Source organism: Vicugna pacos, chromosome X, assembly GCF_048564905.1.
Source record: "Vicugna pacos chromosome X, VicPac4, whole genome shotgun sequence".
In the NCBI taxonomy this organism is placed as follows: domain Eukaryota; kingdom Metazoa; phylum Chordata; class Mammalia; order Artiodactyla; family Camelidae; genus Vicugna; species Vicugna pacos.
This window is the reverse complement of record NC_133023.1, coordinates 4,724,287-4,742,853: the sequence shown is the minus strand read 5'-3', so window position 1 is coordinate 4,742,853 and position 18,567 is coordinate 4,724,287. Positions and strand designations below refer to the sequence as shown.

Genomic DNA, 18,567 nt, shown 5'->3' with positions numbered 1-18,567 from the left:
AACAGCACATTCAACGCAATCACCCTGAAGTTAGGCGCGCGGTAGTCTGATCAGCGTCATCTTGACTGTTTTAAGTGCAGCTGATCTTCAGTTCTAGGGTCGGTTTGTTCCCATTTCCTCGAGGCCAGTTCTTGGAACTGTGTAAGATGGAGCAGCTTATGTTGTGGCTACAGTCTGGTCATCATGCAGGTAACATCTTCCACCTGGTGAGGGTTCCAGTATCTGCAAAACAGCTCAAAGGACATGGCTCAGAATATGATCTGTGGCTCTTGAGGTCTGTAACTTCAGTCAAGAACTCCAGATCCTTGACTTTGCTCAATGGCTAAACTATTATTTTGACCTATTTGACTGCTTTTCTTTGCCTCTACATTTTTTCCATTTCTATGATTAGATTTATTCTTTGGCTAAACTTTTTCTGCAGACGAAAGGCAGGTGGAAGACGTTTGGCAGGGGGCATGTCTGTCCTGGGAAGGCCCATTGGGTCCTGCTCCCTTACACCGTCAGCTGTGAGCTGGTTCCTTCACATTTCTTCCTTTCCTTTCTGAAGCAGGGCTACTCAGGGGCTGTTTCCGCCTGTTTAGTGTAGGCTTGCCTTCAGTTGGAGCAAACCCTGGGCTTTGGAGTTAAGTAGATTTGGTTTCCAGTCCTTAGCAGATTTAGAAATGTGTGATTTAGAATTAATGTGTTTTGGAAATACTGTGATAACACAGCTGCTTAAGTGAAATTCTGTCATGTTCAGACCTTGCATCCTTTACCTGAACTTGAGGCTTGGAATCAGTCAGATTACCTGTTCTTACTTATACTTTAAATAAACTGGAGACCCCATCATATCGTCTCATTGTTGGTAAAACCTAAGGGTGAGTCTTTATTGGGTGCTCACCTTAGAAGGTCAGAAATGGTTCTCTGTATTTACCTAGGGCATCGTCCTTCCTCCTTTTCCAAAGTAAGCTTTCAGCCATTTGCCTTGCAGTTAGTTTATTTCTTTTCCTTTTAGCATTTGAAATCTACCCCTTGTAGGACTGCTTTGAGTTTTCTTTTCAGCAAACTGTCTTCTACCTACTCAAGTCCCTGTTAGCTCAGTTCTCCCGGGTGGTGTAAGTTCCTCGAGCTTGGTGGTGGTGTGACAAATATGTGAGTAATTAATCTAGTTCCGAACTTGTGCATGTATAATTAAGAGGAGCACCTGACGCCGGGTGTATTTTAGGTGTAGGCAGATTTAGACGTTGATGTGTTAGAAATTCTGCACTGCAGCCTTTCCTCAGCCCTCATAATTTGCAAGGCATGGCATTAGATTCAGCAGGGAACTAACTCAAAGATGAGTAAGTGCATTCCTTCATAAGTTTCCAGTCTCATCAGGGGTGTGTGTGTGCATGTGTGTGTGTGTAACTAAAATTAAGACAAGAAATAAGCTGAGTGCGCAGTCTGGCTCAGTAGAAAGAGCACACATGGGGGGCCACCCCCGTTTCTCCCGTGGAAGTCTGCAGCAGCTGCATGACAGGCAGGCCTGCATCCCCTCCTGCTGCCCACAGTCCACCCACCTCTGCACTTACACTGATTTTTACCCAAACAGAAATCTGGATATCTCATTCCCCTACCTCCCCCTCACACACCCCGGTGTAGGGGGCGCTCCCTTGGCCTCAGGACAGGCTGCAGGTTTCTTACAAGGCGACGTGTACTGTGGCCGTGTTGTGGCTCACTGAGCTTGCGTTTCCAGTCTGGACTCTGTCTGCGCTATTGTCACTTTCCTGCCTGCCTGTCTTCCTCTTCCTCCTCCATCTCCTGTCCAACACCTGTCCGTATGTTAGGTCTCAGCCTAGATGTCCAGTTGCAGGGAAGTGAAGTTGGAGGCTGGCGCCCACTGTAGTTGTTCCCTGTTGCTATGGCAACAAGTGGCCATAAACCTAAGAGCCTTAAGACATCACACATTGATTTTCTAATGGTCCCAGAGGCCAGAAGTCTGAAAAGGTCTCACTGGCTAAAATCAGAGTGTCTGCAGGGCGTGCTCCCTCTGGGCAGGAGGCTCAGTTTCCTTGCCCTTTCCAGTTTCTACAGGCTACCTGCACTCCCCAGCTCCTGGCCCCTTCCTGCATCCTTGAAGTCATAAGGAGAGCACCCTCACCTCTCTCTCTCTCGCTGTGACACTCCTGCCTCCCTCTTTCACCTGCAGGAACCTTTTGATTACACTGGACTCACCCAGAAAATCCAGGGTCAAGTCCTTCTCTTAGAACCCTTAATGTAATCATCTGGCAGCCCCCTTGGCTGTGTACGGGAACATACTCCCAGGTTCCGGGGACTAGAATGTGGGCATCGTTGGAGCAGGGAGGGGCTTGAATCTGCCCACCACACGGGTGTTTCCTAACATTCTGTCACCTACTCATGGAGGGACTCCTGAATCTCAGGAGGGCAGGGCTCTGTGGAGCTCATTCTCTGCCGAATCCCAGTGCCGTCCCAATACCTGGTGCCCCGCAGACTGCTGGCTGGACAGACTAATAAATGAAAGATAGGCCTGGGTTCAGATCCTGGCTCTGACACTCGTTTCCTGCGACACAGTGGGAAAGATACTTACCCCCAAACTTCAGGTTTCTTACCTGTCGAGTGCAGTGACTGTACCCACCTTGCAGGGTGACATGAAGATGGGCTGACAGGGGCCACATCTGTGGACCCCAGCCCTGGCTGCTGCTAGACCCCATTGGGGGACATCTGTGAAATCCCCGTGCCCGAGGCTTACCTCCAAAGACTCACATGACTCAGTACCTGCACACGACAGCCGTCGCCACTCCTGTCTCTGTAACTGGTGCTGTCCTTGATCATCAGTGCTGCCACAGAGCTGCATTCCACGCGTCTGCACAGACCTGGGGTGGGAGAGGAGGTTAATGGTGTTGGAGAAATCTATTAAAGAACATGCTCGATTAGAATTAGAATCCAGCCTTCAAGGATTTTCCACAGGTAGACAAAGCCATTTGAGGTGGTTAAAGATAAAAAAAAAAAAAGGTTGGAACTTGAGAGCACAGAGCTTGCCTGAGGCCCTGGCATGGTGGGTGAGGACCAAGCCCCATGGGGATTTGCTCACCTGTGAAGGACTGTGGAACTAGAATGATTTTTGGGGGGCAGAAACGTAGGGTCACTTATTGATTTTCTTTTCCAGGAATGTAACGAGTTTACTTACAAGTTTGCTGAAGAAACCCGAAGGCAGTTGCTTGGGGCAGTAACGCCTGGCTATGATTTCATGGCCCGATTGAGGTATGCACAGGCTACAGTACCCCGCAAAGCGTGTGAAGATGGAGGATGCTCTCTATAAACTGTGGCAAGCTTAGTCAGCATCCTCTCCTCTTAAATCTTTACCAGGTGGTCAGATTAAAGGTGAATCCTGCGGTGTTCGGTCAGGCCCCTCAAGATGGCTGTCCTCTTGTTTTCTCTACATCCTCTGCTCCAACAGTCCCTGCTTCACCTGAGGGCAACTCACGTGAACGTGCCTGCCCCCTCCCCCACCCCAGCTAGCGATTGTTCCAGCCCTTAGGCCAGAACGGCTTCACCTGCCAATTTGTTAAAGGGAAACACCTGCCCACCTGGTGGTCGTTTACCAGAGGGGGTGGGAGCTGCTGGTTTCCCTGGTAACTGATGAGCCAAGCTGACGTCAGTTCCGCCTATAAATGGTAGCCACCGCCTCCTCCCCCAAGTAGGAGGAAGATGGCGGCCCTGTCCCACCTGCTGGCTGCAGCGCACAGTGGGGTATTGCACCAGGACCCTTCGTTTTGGCTGTGTAAGACCCCCATCCAGTAAACATCCCTGTCCCTGGCTTCAGGCTCTTCCTCAGGTCACGAGTCTGGGCCAGTCCATGGCTTGCAGGCCTGCTGGGTGCAGCCCGACATGCGGGTCACTTTTTTCTTTTTTAGGAGAGGGGTGGAGTCGATTCTCCCTGCCAACGCGCACGAGCTGGCCCACAACCGCCTGCACATCTCCATCACCAACACCAAGACCAGAGAAAATGACTTAGTCTCCAGCTTCTCCTCCAGGGAGGACCTCATTAAGGTAACCCGGCCGCAATTCACTTTGGGGGAAATGAGCAAGTGCTGATGTAAATAATTGTCACACGCGGTGAGCATCAGCACTTTCCTTAGACCCAGTCTTGCAGAGCGCACTTGGTAAGTGCTGGGAAAGTACAGGTCTGATGAACAGATCAACCAGGCTTCCTCCGAAGCCACCTCCAGACAGGCGGCTCCCAGAAGCCCCGGAGTAGCTCCGTGTTTTCTCTTGTGATGTTTAGCAGGCCCTCGTTTACCCTGTGCATAGGCTTGGCTGGCAGTAACAGTTCCTTACGTTGATGTAGCAAGTGCTTTGTTCTTTATGAAAGACTTTGTGCACGTACCGTCAGGCTCAGTACTTCCATGGTCCTCCTGTAAACCAGCCAGGACACAGGTGATTCCTGTCCTCTACGTACCATCAGGCTCAGTCCTTCCGTGGTCCTGCTGTAAACCAGCCAGGACACAGGTGATTCCTGTCCTCTTGTTGCTTTTCTTGTTTTCTCTCTCTTAATTTTTTTAACGGCGGTACTGAGGATTGATTGAACCCAGGACCTCGTGCATGCTAAGCTCGCGCTGTTCCACTGAGCTGGACCCCACCCCCACCCCCTGTGTTTTTTTTTTTTAACAGAAGAAATAGATGGAAAGATGTTATGCAAGTCACCTGGGGGGTGTACTGATTGCTAGCGGGAATCCAGGTCTCGTATCTTTTCAGTCTAATGTTCCCTATCATTTCCTCCATTTTGTTTTGATGCCTTTTGATCCAAGCACACATGAAAGGTTAGTTGGTTGAGAATTTATTGTCTCTGGGGAATACTTCAGCTGATCTGCAAATAACAATGTACTTGCGAAGGTACCACATTAAATATTTGTGAACAGGAGAAGGTGCACTTCTCTTGGAAAAGCCAGGCGGTTTTTTTGTCTTCCTTTTGCGAGAATCCTTGTAAACCTCAGGTGGTGCAGAGAAGGCGTGTGTAGATAGCGCCGAAGCTGATGGATTGAGGGTGAGCGTTCAAAGTTCCCCCTGAATTAGATGATAAATGCGTTGATTTTTTTACTATTGAATCTTACTATTCAAATTTCACATCTGAATGATATGATTTGAAATGCCTAATGAAACGTTGAACTGACAAGTGCAATTACTTAGTGACTTCAGAGATTAGAATATTTTCACTCGGTGTACCAATTACGCCAGTCTCTCACTTACACACTAAGGGTCGTTCTATCTTAGGAAAAGCTATCTTCTCTAATGTGGTTCCCGCCTTGTGTAGACCTGCAGAGGGGAGAGGGGAAGCTGGTGTTCCATGCCTGAATAGCCACAAGCTGTCAGTGCCCAGACAGGCACGTCAGGCTAGTGGTGGGTTGGAATGCCTCTTCCGCTTTGTGAGGGAACGAGACACTGTCATCCTATCACAGAACAAGAGGGGGACTCCACTCCCAGTTATTTTAAACTAGCTTTTCATTGCGTCTGCCCAGGGCTGCTCTCCCTACGGTGGCAGAGCCCCTGCCGTTCTCTGGGTCCCACCCGGATTTACTCATTAGTGTTCGGCATACTACGTGTTTTACTGCTTTATTGACTTGGCTTTTGTCTGCCTGCCCTGGAATGAAGGGGGCGGGCCAGGGAGTGCTCTGTTCTGTCCACTGCTGTCTTCCCAGCACCTGGCACGGTGCCAGCTCTGTCAGCAGGTGTTCAGAGAATGAATATATCGATGAACTAAGGTGTCATCTATTCAAAGAACAAAGACGATGGATCCTTCAAGTCCAGTGACCTGGACAAAATAATCCAGCTAGTCAGTGGTGCAGCTGGGACGACAGTCCAGGTGACTAACATGCTTCTTCATATCCCTCACCTGCCCCCACGTGGATAAAGTCATCCTCTTATCAGCGGCTTGTATGTGGGCGTGTGGTCAGCTGAATACTGTCCCCGAAGGAGGCCCACCCCCTAACCCCCAGGACTGTGAATACGGCATGCCCATGGCCAGAGGGTTGTGTAGATGTGGTTTAGGTGAGGGTCTTGAGACGTGGAGCTGATCCCGGGTTATCTGCGCATACCTAAACTAAGCACGTGTCTCCTTGAACGTAGATGACCCACTGTGGTGTGGGTGTGTTTCCCATGGGACCCAGATTCACACTTCACTGCAGTGTGACACACTCAACGATATATGTCTGTATAGTTAATGTGTTTCTTTTTCCAGTATAACTGGAATTGTTTTAAAAAGTAATTTCTTACTTTCAATTTTCAACCTCTTTACGGCTTTATTTCTTCTTGGAATGTCATTATTCTGCAGAGGATAAGTTCAGAATAAATTCCATACAATTGGATGAAGGAAAGCATTGCCAATACATGGGTGACAGGGCCCTTGAGGAAACACAGCTGTCACTCAGATTTGGGTGGCATGGCCATCAGCGTGTTAAAAATGGAGACGTCTGCCGGTGCTGAGATGCAGGAGCCTCCGTGGGAGGAGGGCACTGGGGGTTCTCCCCTCTGACGGCCAGCAAGGCAGAGGGACCTCAGTCCTACAGCCAGTGGAACTGAATTCTAGCAGTGCTGGGATGAGCAGAAAGGCAAGTCTCCTCTAGAGCCCTCTGAGAACACCTGGATTTTTCTCCCCGAGTGAGACCCATCCTGGACCCTTACCTCCAGGTCCCTGGGTCGCACACTGGTGTTTTTAAAGCCTCTTAGTTGTAACTTGTTATAGCAGCAATAGCGAATGACTGCAGTGAGTAAACACGACTTTTTTTTTTAATTTGCTTTGTTTTGGATAATAACTATTCAGAGAATTGGTGTAATTGAGTTCACTGAACAGAAGAGAAACAGTTGACACAAATGTATAACGCCTCGTAGGGAGAATAATTGAATAATTAACGTGTAGAGAGGCTCTAACCTTGTTCAGAACTCGTGTGAGGAAGGGTGTAGGTTCCTTGACAGCAGATGGCGGCTGTGAAAACGCGTGAAACATCTGCCCGCATTCTCAGGAAGCAGGCAGTTCAAAGAGGAAGACTGGCAAAGACTACAGGAGGAAAAAGGGAAAAGCATGAAGGGAAGGTAGACTACCCCCCACCCCACTCTGGGTGCGACCTTCTCTGCTCTGACGACAGAGGCCGGTGGAGAACGCTATGCGAGGTGGTCGCTCAGGCCGCCTGGGTCAGTGTGGGCGAGAGAAGAGAGCCCCTGCCACGCCCCCCGCCTCCTTAGCTGGAGCGTGGAGGGCCCTGAGTTCCAGAAGCCAAGAGTAGAAGCAGCCACAGTGTGTAACTGGAGTCCCCCGGGGACTCCTGCCGGCTCTGTCCCCTCAGCCTGGGTTTTCACCTCCACTGTCTGGAGAGTCGTGGGTGGGAGACAGAGACTAAGATGAAAGCCAGAGGTAGCAAGTGTCGGGTACCTGTTGGTAGCTAGTAAAGGAATGGGAGAGAGCATTCAATACTGGTGACTTTTATCGATGGCTCATCTGTTCTGTTAATTACTAGATTTTTTTTTAATGCCAGGCTCTTCATTACCCACCAGCTGACTGCTGCCTCTTATTACAGATAGGGTGTCCGTGTACGTGAAAATCCAGCTAGAAACCTGCATCTTAAAGTATGTGTCTGCTGTTACGCTGTCTTGGGTTATCTCTGGTTTTATATGCATGCCCCAGTGTTCGTGTTTAGGTCTGTCGCTCTCCACAGTGTCCTCTGAGACTGGTGATGTTTGAGCCTCAGTTTTCTCAACTGTGAAATGGAGACACGAAGCTAATCAGTGTTACCATGGGGAGTAAATTGGAAAAGTCATGTAAAAAGTGGGTTTGAAACAGTCCAGCCCTCTAATATGATAATTACAGCCAATATTTAGTAAACACTGAATGGATAAGATAATAAGGCATGCTCATGACTGGTTTACACCCCTGTGTGAGTCCGTCATGAAATTTTAAAGTCCTAGCTTTCTGCAGGCTGCATAGGATTTACCCTTTCTTAAACACTTTATCCTTTTACCCCTCTTCATCTTTGTTCATGAGCAACGTGCTCACCTACATCTATAAAATCTCAGGAAAAGGATTATTACTGAGTTTTGCTGCCTTTAGGCATTTGATTTTATACCTCTTTACAATTGGCCTTTTTTTTTAAATGTGCCTTTGTGTTGTAATTCATACTAAAATTACTTTAATTTCACTTTTGGTGGCATGCAAAAATGAATCCCATTTGGTAGCTGCAATGATACCCAACTGTTTTCTGAGAACTTCTGTTGACCAATTATGTGGTCCAAAGATTAGTTTTATTTGGGATTGGATTTCCATAGTATTCTGCATCTTATGTCCATGGTAAGTTAACGCCCTGCTATGGTCTGAATGTTTGTGTCCACACCCTCAACCCGCCAGATTCCTATGTTGAAGTCCTAACCCCCCAACATGACAGTATTAGGAGGTGGAGTCTTTGGGGGGTGATGAGATCATGAGGGTGGAGGCTTCATGAATGGAATTAGTGCCCCTATAAAAGAGGCCCCAGAGAGCTCCCTCACCCCTCCCACCTTGTGAGGGCACAGAAGTGAATTCTCAGCAGACACTGAATCTGCCAGCCCCTTGATCTTGGACGTGTGAGCTTCTAGAACTGTGAGAAATTTCTGTTATTTTCAAACCACCTGGTCCATGGTGTTTTCATGAGTCTGCTGTTTCATGGGGCTGCTGTCAGATAGTAAATTGTGACTGAGAGGTGAGGACGCTGCTGAACCTAACTGTGGAAGTGGCTTTGGAACTCAGTAACGGGGCAGAGGCCCAAAGTGTTTTGAGGGACCTGCTAGATAAAGCCTGCATTGCTGTATGTAGGTGGTTCTGGGGAGGACTCGGAAAGAAACCAGTAAGCCATTGAGACAGCCTCCGTCTTCTTGGAGAAATGTGGGTGGTCAAGGCCATATTGATGAGGTCTCTGATGGAAATGAGGAAGTGTTACCAGGCAGTGGAGGCCATCCTTGTTGTAAACTGGCAAAGAATAGCTGAGTTATGTTCGTGTCCCAGTGTCTTGTGGAAGGTCGAACTTGTGAGCGACGACATTGGATGTTTGAGGCAATTTCTAAGCAAAGTGTTAAAGGTGCAGCCTGGTTTCTCTTGACTGCTTATAGTAAAATACAAGAAGTCAGAAATGACTTACTTAAAGATTTGGAACATTCTCAGCCCATAACTGGAAAGCATGAGAGAGCTTGTTGAGAACCCAACAGGAAAGGTGTGTCCATGTGGCCAGATACCCATCTGATAAGGAGATAAGGTTAGTCAGCCCTCTAGACTAGCCTGGACCTATTGTTCCAGACAGGGAGGAAGGCAATTCAGAGACCTTCCGGGCGGCTCCTTAAGTCAGATGCCCAGAGTGCAAGGGCCCCAGCCAGCACGGGGCCACTGCAGAGACCTCCCACTAGGGCCAGGCCCAGCAGAGCTGTGAGGCTGGGGCCAGCCCCCACCCCCCACATCACCCCATGACCCCAGCCTGTAGAGCAGTGATTCCAGCTCTGGGGAGCCTCTGGCAGGAGACCCAGGTACAGAGGCAAACACTTGTCATGGGCACTTAGCCATGCCTTTATTTGTGGGCCCCTTTAGTTATTGTCCCCTGAATGTCCAAGTGTATATCTCTTGTAGATCAACTGGTTGGTTTTAAGTTCCAGATTTTATTTTGGGCTATTTTTCTTCAGAAGAAAACACGCAATCAGGAAATCCAAACAGCTTTTAATATCAGCCTTCAGCAAAGCATGCTTAGGGAAGTAAATTCTTTATTTCAAAGAAAGTCCCATGTCACCCCTACAGCTGAGCAGAAGTGATTTTGAAATTAACCATGCCGTAGAGTGGTGGTATTCTGTCTCTTGTTGCAAATGGTACAAATCTCTGAATTTGTGTTTCAAACTGATAAACCAAGTATGTGTGTTGAGACGGTCTTTTGACGTTCGGGAATGCTCTTTGATAGACACTCCCAGGAAAGCGTTCATGCAGACTGGTGTCCCTCTTGGGAGGAAGAACCCCGTATCCATTGCTATGTGGTCCTAAATTTCCTCGCACGCAGCGAGAACGCTCTTACAGCAAGACCTCACATTTAGCCTCAGTGGAGGGGAACTAAGGTCTGAATTTAAGATTGGTCTTTATCTTGGGAAGACTGGGAAAGATACATTTGAATCTGGCTTTGAATTTCAACAACACCAGCAGGTTCTGAATAAACAGCCAGATTCTCGTTAACTCCACAGTAAACTTCAGGCATAAATGAGAGTTGTTGAGAATTTATTCTCCGAGGAAGCCAGGCCACATAATTTTCTAAACACTCCTTTTCTATAAATTGTAAAATGAAAAGAGCTAGTCTGAACGTGTATTGAATAGGCACTCGGCCATGTTGTGCACAGTTGCTGCAGGAAGCCGCTAACTTTGATTTTTATCATTGTGTATTTGATGAGAAGGAGACAAAAACCAAATGGGTGGTTTGACACTCGTGGAATGCCTCAAGTGCTGGACCAAGCTATGGTGCGTGGACAGTAGGCCACTGCTTTCTGTGTCACTGTCCTCCACCCAAACCAGGCATAGTATTTCCTGAACTGTCCCTCGACTGTCTGTCTTTGTCTTCCCCCCAGAAAACCCTATTAGCTGGCAATAAAATGGCCATAAGCTGATGACAAATAAGAAAAGCCCCTTAGTCTTAAGTACTGAAAGCTAATTTTCCCACCAACCTTAGTTTGGTATACAAATCACCAGCCCATATAAACTATGACAGAACAAATGCATTGATTCTGGGGGGAGTGACAGGGATTTTCAGCTCACTGCACTCTTCCCGTCACTTCAGAGGACTGTTATTATCTTTAGAAAAGTAACTGGACAGCATTTTTCATTTAAACACCTCAAAAGAGTGCCAAGTGTTAAGTGGTTTTTTTTTTAAGTTGAAGTATATTTGATTTACATCATTGTGTTAATTTCTGGTGTACAGTGTAGTGATTCAGTTTTGTGATATATATATATATATGTATTCCTTTTCATATTCTTTTTCATTATAGGCTGTTACAAGTTACTGAATATTGTCATATTAAGTGAAGGAAGCCAGGAAGAGAAAGGAAAATACCATATGATATCATTTATATGAGGAATCTAAAAAAAAAAATGACACAAATGAACTTACTTACAAAACAGAAACAGACTCACAGACATAGAAAACAAACTTACGGTTACCAGGAGCAAAAGGGAGTGGGAAGGGATCCCTTGGGAGTTTGGGATTTGCAGACACACACTACTATACAGAAAATAGATAAACAGCAAGGTCCGAGCGTTAACTTGCGAACTTTACGTTATACTTTGACACAGGTGGGAAAACTCACATAATTCTGTTTCTAAGGGTAGTGGGGTTTTTTTGCAGGCCATGTGTCTGTGTGGCATAGTGAAAAAAGCCATTACATTTATAGAGCGTCTTTGGTTGGTTAAAGACGTCTCAATACTGTTGTTTCACAATCGTGTACCGTGCACAAATTGTTCCAGTGACTGCTACGGTGCGATGCTGCATTTTGCCAAATAACTTCATTAAACAGCTGCCTTGTGCTTGCAAAACATACCTGGGATCTGTAATTACTTTTTAAAGGAGCAGTCAATTGATGAGGGGGCCAGATTGGTCAGGGTGAAGGCCGTGACCGTAACTGTAAGCAGCCTTGCTCTGAGAAACACTCAGCTGTCCGTGGCGTGGCTTCCGGGGGGTGGCAAGGTGGGGCCTGAGTGTGCTTGGTCTCCCTTTCATCTGCCCCACTGATTGACACAGCTTTGCACAAATCACCAGAGGGGATTCTCACTCCTGCTTTGTGTTTGCGGAAGGGCTGTGGATGGCGCAGTGTCGCCCTGTTCTGTCCCTCCCCACAATGAAGCTGAGGTTTTGAAATGAATGCCTAGGCAAGGGCAGTGTGCTCTGACCCTTCCTCTTAGAAGGTTCAGAATCTTGTGCAGGGTTGTCATTGTACTTTGATTTACTGCTCTGCTCACCACACCTTACAGTTCTTAGCACTTCCATTCTCAGTTCCCACTGGGCCCCCATCTTGTGTAGCTGATTCTGGCACCCAGCAGCAGGCTGGCACCGCACAGGTGTGCAGCAACACAGGCCTTTGTCCCTTCTTCCCTCCTGCTGGAGGCCCCGTGATGTGCTTTGGCACTTCTGAGTTTGCTTCTACTAAACCTGATGCCCCAGATGCTCCTCGGGTCGCCTGGCAGGAACCCGTTTCCAAGGGAGCTGTTGCATTGCAGCCCTGTTCCCTGGCACTCAGTGTGCACCAGCAACCTGGGAGGATGCAGCTCCTCCTGCTGCTGACAGCGGGGGAGGCGTCGGGGGTCTCATCCATACCATGGGGAAGGGGAGGTGCCAAGGGGTGTCTGCTGTGTCACCCCGTGGAAGAGGGGCGGACCCTTTCCTGTCGCCGGGATCTCTGGTGCAAGGAGACAAGAGACACATTAGAGGAGTAACCATCGCAGGCCTGGGCCACGTCCCAGGTGTGTCATAGTGCAGCTGGGTCAGGTGGCCACCCAGAGGGGACTGTCCTGTCCTCTAGAAGTCCTGTTATCCTGGTGACTGGGTCTGGTGCTTAGTTGCGGTTCAGAATAAATCAGCTTTTGAGAACTGACCTCAGCAATCAAACCTATAACATTGTTTCTTTGGAGAAAATACCCTCTGACTTCTAGACAGTTCTGAATGGATGATTTCCAAATCAATTTTGGGGCCATAATCCATTTCTGGATAATATATGCTGGGAAAAAAATCTCATGAAATCTTTGACAGCCAACAGCCATAGAGTCTTCCCTTATCGGCTGAAAGATAATAGCTTAAACATTCCGTATCTAAGGCTGTATCTTTCCAAAAAGCACCCTAGCGATTTGGAAACCACACTGCAAAATAAAACATGTTCATGTCAGAAAAGCTCCCAGAGCCCAGCTGCTCCTGTAGGAAGAAATGGTCATATTTTAAAGGGTGATCTTTTCTGACTTTTTAAACAGAAGATAAAGTATAGTTGGTGCCCCGACCTGCCACGGCCTCATTATGTATCCAGGCCGTGTCGCTAGCTCATCAAGTGCGTTCCTCCCCCAGCGACATCCTGGTGACATAAATTAGAACATCCCTGAGCTGCAGACTCATCTCCCCTGTGGTACCCAGAGGGCTTTGTGCCTCTGGAACATAGAGGAAACTAGAAAATGATTCTGACAAGGTAGGGTAGAACATGGTAAACAACTTATTTGTAACCTACACACACTCAAGAGCTTAGACTTCCGTGGACTGGGGTTCTGCGATGACTCGGCTGTCTACAGGCTAAGAGCCGATTTCACCCCGGGGAAGCTGGTGGAGTCAGAGAACGTGATTGTACGTAGCTCTCTCAGGTCTTTCCCGATACGAAATATATTATCTTCTGTTGAGGTGTGTCCCGTTGTGTGCTTGACATAATGGTCGTATTCATTCCATTTTTTTATAGTAAATTTTTGTGTGTTTAACAATTTTTGATTTCATAGTAAATAACCTGGGAAATCCATTGTATGAGTGGCAGTGCCTGTTTTGACGAGCTGTTTCTTTCCCCATCCAGGTGCTTTTAGCGAGCAGCTTCGTGCCGGTGTACGCAGGGCTGAAACCAGTGGAGTACAGAGGGCAGGTATGTTCTTCTAACCCACGAATTAGCAGTGCTTCCCTTGTTAATATGTTCCCTTTGAGAGACATAGTTTTATCATTATTTTGGTGGCTCCAACTCAGCTTATATGTCTTTTTTTCCATAAATGGTTTAGTTTCTGTTGAGCAGAAAAGAAGTACAAGGGCTGGGGTACTTTATTGTCAACATCTTGAGATTGAAAGTGATTGATGGGGATGCTGTCTCTCTTTTTTTTCATCTGTTAAGAAAAACTACCCTTATTTTTAAATATATAAAGGAGCAAAAGATGTTTTAAAAATATACATAATAAAGTTCTATTCACAGCCCCTTCTGTAAAGAGCTAGGAGCAGAATGGCACTGACGGGGGGGGGGGAAGACATCAGGTCGCCCCACAGGTGTGCTCCCCCACCGCCCCGACACACACACACACGTCATTCCATCCCTCCCCGAGGGTTCCCTGCTGGGCAGCCAGGCCTTCACTTGCCAAGATGTGTCTGTCCAGGATGGGCAGAAACAGCCAGAGAAGACAGGAGAGCTGTCTTCTCTGGCGCCTGGCCCTGAAGGCAGGAGGCCTTAGAGACATTCAGAGGAGAGCGCGCACCAGCAGCCTGCTGTCAGCACTGCCCGAGGGCGTTTCGGCCAGCTCCCTTCTCACCCTGCACCAGGTTCTTACTGAATGTCCACCATCCTACCCCAGCCCGCTCCACGGCGTGCACTCACTGCATAACCAAACTTGGTGTCTACCTAACACTCAACCGAGACAGGCCTTTTGTAATCAGACAGTGTCTATGTAACACACACCAGAGCTAAGTACTTTATAACCAAACACAGCATCTGTTGGACACACAAAGAAGAGAAGCATTTTACACTCAGATACAGTATCTATTTAACACCTACTCAAGATCAGGCACATATTTATGGATGGATAAGTGCCATTTGTTTTCAGTTTACGTTGTATGCATGCATGCATAAACGTGCACACGGAAAGTGTGTAATAGCTGCCATTCATCCACTTTGAAGGCCCAGCAGAGAGTCCGTGATTAATGACTTAATGCTCTGACAGCGAAGGAATTGAGTCTTACACATCTCTTAGCTAACATAATCAGGGAACTGTGTTCTGACCTCATCAGTCCTCATGACTTTCTTGTTCTGAGCTTTCCTGGTCCTTCCAGCCGTTTGCCGCACTTCTTACAGGATTCTTGGTCCAAACCAGTCTCTCCTGGAATGGCTGTCTAAAAGGGACAAGGAGGAGGGGGAGGGGGAGTACCTGGACGAGGCTGTGTAAGACACAAGGATGGGGCACCCAAGGGTGGGCGTCACGTCCAGTGTGGACGCTGTTGATCAGCCATGTGCATGGATACATTACTTGCAGTGATGTGCTTATATGCAGCAGGCTAAAACCATCTTTGTGACCAGTTAGACACATAATATGCTCTGATTTATTTTTCTAAAGCAATATAAAGTAACTTAAGCATAAGCTCATGGAAAGCCTGGTTTTTCCCTATTTTTGATACTGCGTCTCAGAGCTAGCAGAAACCCAGTTACCAAGTAGCATATGTTTGTTGTCACTTAAAAATCTGAGAGGTGTCCCATTTTACATAATGTATTTTCCCTCTTAGAGCAGTAAAAATACTCATTTATCTTTAGATACCAATTTTGAATAAAGATGCTATCAAAATCAACCTTACATTACGATTGTGAACTTTAATTTTATGAACTGAAACATAGTGATTTTACATCACATTGTTGCTTTATAATATGTAATAATTACGACAGAGATGGCTAAGTGTCTTTAAAAAATGCACACAAAATGCTCAGGGGTTTCATGAGATTATATATTATCATGAAAAGTGGAGTCAGAATCCAAGAGTTGGAATTGCTGATGCAATGGATACATTAAGAGGTGGTGACTGAGAAGGTGGGGTGTAGAAATAGTATCTCAGTGAGAGAAAGAAAATGGGGGGGGGGAAGGATGATGGAATCAAGGTTAGAACAGAGCCCATAAGCCTAGTGGCTCTGAGACTGAGCTGAACACTTCTGTTGTTTAAATAGTAAAGACTGTTATGAAGGGGGTGCAGGTGAGAGACACTCCTAGTTTCTTCCAACATACACTTTCCTCTTCCTCCTTAGTAACAGAACCCCAGTTTTTAGCTGGACCTATTGCTGTGAAGCAAAAAGGCCACGTTCCCTAGCTTCCCTTGCAGCTAGGCGTGGCCACCTACTCAAGTGCTGGCCAAGGTGAGGTACGCTGAGTTACTTTGGCACTTACAGGAAGGGAGTGGTATACCTTTGTTTTCTTCCTGCTGCCTGAAACTTAGATGTGATGACCAGAGCTCTAGCAGCCATTGTGGATCATGAGGTCACAGATCACACCTTACATATCAAATAATGAGCTAGAAAGACCTGGGCCCTGCATGACTTGAGGAGGGGGACCTTACTAGTTTACCTTCTATATTCCTTTTACCAGAAAGAAGTAAAATTTCTCTTGTTATTATGACTTTCTATCAGATGCGTGAGGATCCACTCTCATTTCCTCAGTTTCCTTTTCCGTAAAAGGAGGAAACAGAGCATACTACCAGCGTGACCTTCCTATCCAACTGGGTTCTTGTGAAGATCAAATTAAATGATACAGGAGAAACTGTTGAATAAACCCACAGGCTCTGTGCCATGGTATTTACATGAATTTATGATAATTATGTATCTGAACCTCTCATTCAATATTCTTCCAAAAAAGTATTTTCTGTTCACTTGGTTTTTGAGCAAAATACTCGAAGGAAACGACGCTGTGAGTCGAGGGTCTGTCTCGAGCAAATCCCCATGTGGAATGTGTATCCAGGCACACACTGGATGTTCTGGAAATGCTCTCTGAATGAACAAATGGGTCCTCTCAGTAGAGGCGACCACCTTGGGTTTTAAAGTTTTCCCCTTTAATTATATAACAAGAGTTGCTTGAAGTCATAAACCTCATATGCACCCACAACGTATCATGTGTCAGGAAAAGTTGACAGTGCTGACTGATGAAAACCCTGCCCTGTTGCGGGGTGACAGGTGCCACTGCCCCTTTAGAATGATTCCGTGAACTCTGGTTCTCAGTGCTGGGACCCTCAGGGAACAACCACAGTGGACCCTACCCCCACGACTGCGGCTTCAGATTTTCTTTTCTATTGATCACTTGTTTATCCCCAACTCTCTAGACTCAGACAGCTGACTTACCATGGAGCACGTTTAGAATATGGTCAGAGATCGGAATAAAGGGTATTATCAGGACAAGTGAAGGCAGCTGTGGGGCCAGCAGCAAATTTGATTTTGAAACACATTCTGCCTGGGAGTATTTTTTAGGCATGTGGCTTCCCGTTCCTCTGAGGAAGATGGTGCTCTGTGCTGGAAACTAACAAACGCAGGGTGAAGCCATCATGGGAGGAACCACCTGAGTTCCTTTTCTTGAGGAAGATTTTGGAATCCTAGGATTCAGAGCAGTAGCTCCCTGCTTAGGAAATGCTGCCCCACAAGGTGGGAATGTGGGAATGACTTTCAGGAATGTGTAGCAAACAGCCAGAGAATTCACGGGCAGGAGTCTGTAACATGCAGAATTTTAAACTATCCATAGTGCACGAGATATAAAATATTTGTACTGAGGAGCGTTGATTGCTGTGATAGTTTCCAGAAATTTTGCTGGAATCAGCGTGCCTGAATGCACGGTGGTGGTGGGGGTGATACAGCTCACGAGAGCATAAATCCGGAGCGAGAGGCACTGCCTTTAGAGCATCTGAGCTGCCGGGGTTACGGTAATAGAGGCGCGAGTAACGCTGAAAATTTAATCAAGTCCTTTGATAAGCTATCTGTTTTCCCTAGTCATTTGTCCAATCACAAAAAGCTAACAAGAGCGAACAAAATTTGGAAAAAAGGATTTTCAATTCCCTGGAACCGCAGTCATTAGCCCCATGGTAAATTAGAACACTCTGCAATTTAATGAGCAAGAATGCCCTTCTTTTCCTTAAGTTGGACAAGTCAGATGAGCTCTTATTTAAGCCGAATGACACTTGGTGCATACTTTTAATTTCCCTTGATGAAACCTATGCGAATCTTTACATCATTGGGGGAATGTTCTGTTGAGAATGTGAAAGGTAATTTTTTCCCTCTCGTGATACTAACCTATTCTGGAAACTGGTATCCAAACCCAAAGCAGTCAGGGAAAAAAAAAAAAAAGCTCCAGGACAGTTAGGCACAAAACCAGATTATCTGGTGGCCTTCTCATTACAAATCTCCCTTTTTCAGACTGTGTGTGTAAGTCACGTGTGTATATATGTGTGTATGTACACACACACATAAACATTATACACAGATGTACATGAATGTGTCTGTATAATGCACATGATACAATTGTACAATTATATGTGCTACGTTCTTTTAAAAATAATGACATTAAGCAAACTATCCAGGTCAGGTTCATTTTAATCTGATCTACTTAGGTTGTCTCCTCCACCAAAATGGAACTCCCTAGAAAGAGATTTTCAACACATTTTTCACCTTTCATTCACTTACTTTTATTCCCTTTGTGGGGGAGTTGGTGGTTGGCCAAGGGCTTTGTAAATAATGTGGTACTTTTAAAAAGACATCTTAGAAAAGAATGGTTTTAACTGATTTAAGGACATTTTATGCTTATCCCTCCCTCATTCCTCACCCCACCTCCTTGCTTTTGCCACAAAAGATTCTTTTGCAAGGGGGTTTCAACAGTTACTGGCCTTTCCCCCTGGGGCACAGCAGCTGCAGAACATTTGCAACGTAGATATAACTGGATTTGAACTTCAGTGTCCTGTGTTTGCTTACTTGTTAGCGCTGATTACGTTAATACGTCCGTTTAAGGACGGATTGAGGCTCTTCTGCCTTCAGACAGCATAAGGAATACTGCCATGTGTTTCTTCAGCCCTTTCTCAGCACACACTTCTGCAGAAG

The 18,567-nt window shown here is 46.5% G+C and overlaps 1 protein-coding gene across 13 annotated transcripts in view; it reads left to right on the top strand.

The window, feature by feature from the left end:
• Nucleotides 1-18,567, top strand: part of PNPLA4 (patatin like domain 4, phospholipase and triacylglycerol lipase) — a 62,052-nt gene that overhangs the window by 2,946 nt on the left and 40,539 nt on the right. For all 13 annotated transcript variants that reach the window (XM_015244359.3, XM_072956023.1, XM_072956016.1 and 10 more), the window contains exons 3-5: nt 3,146-3,240; nt 3,894-4,029; nt 13,555-13,620. In XM_015244359.3, the coding sequence (XP_015099845.1) occupies nt 3,146-3,240; nt 3,894-4,029; nt 13,555-13,620 (297 nt within the window). The remainder of the gene's footprint in view (nt 1-3,145; nt 3,241-3,893; nt 4,030-13,554; nt 13,621-18,567) is intronic.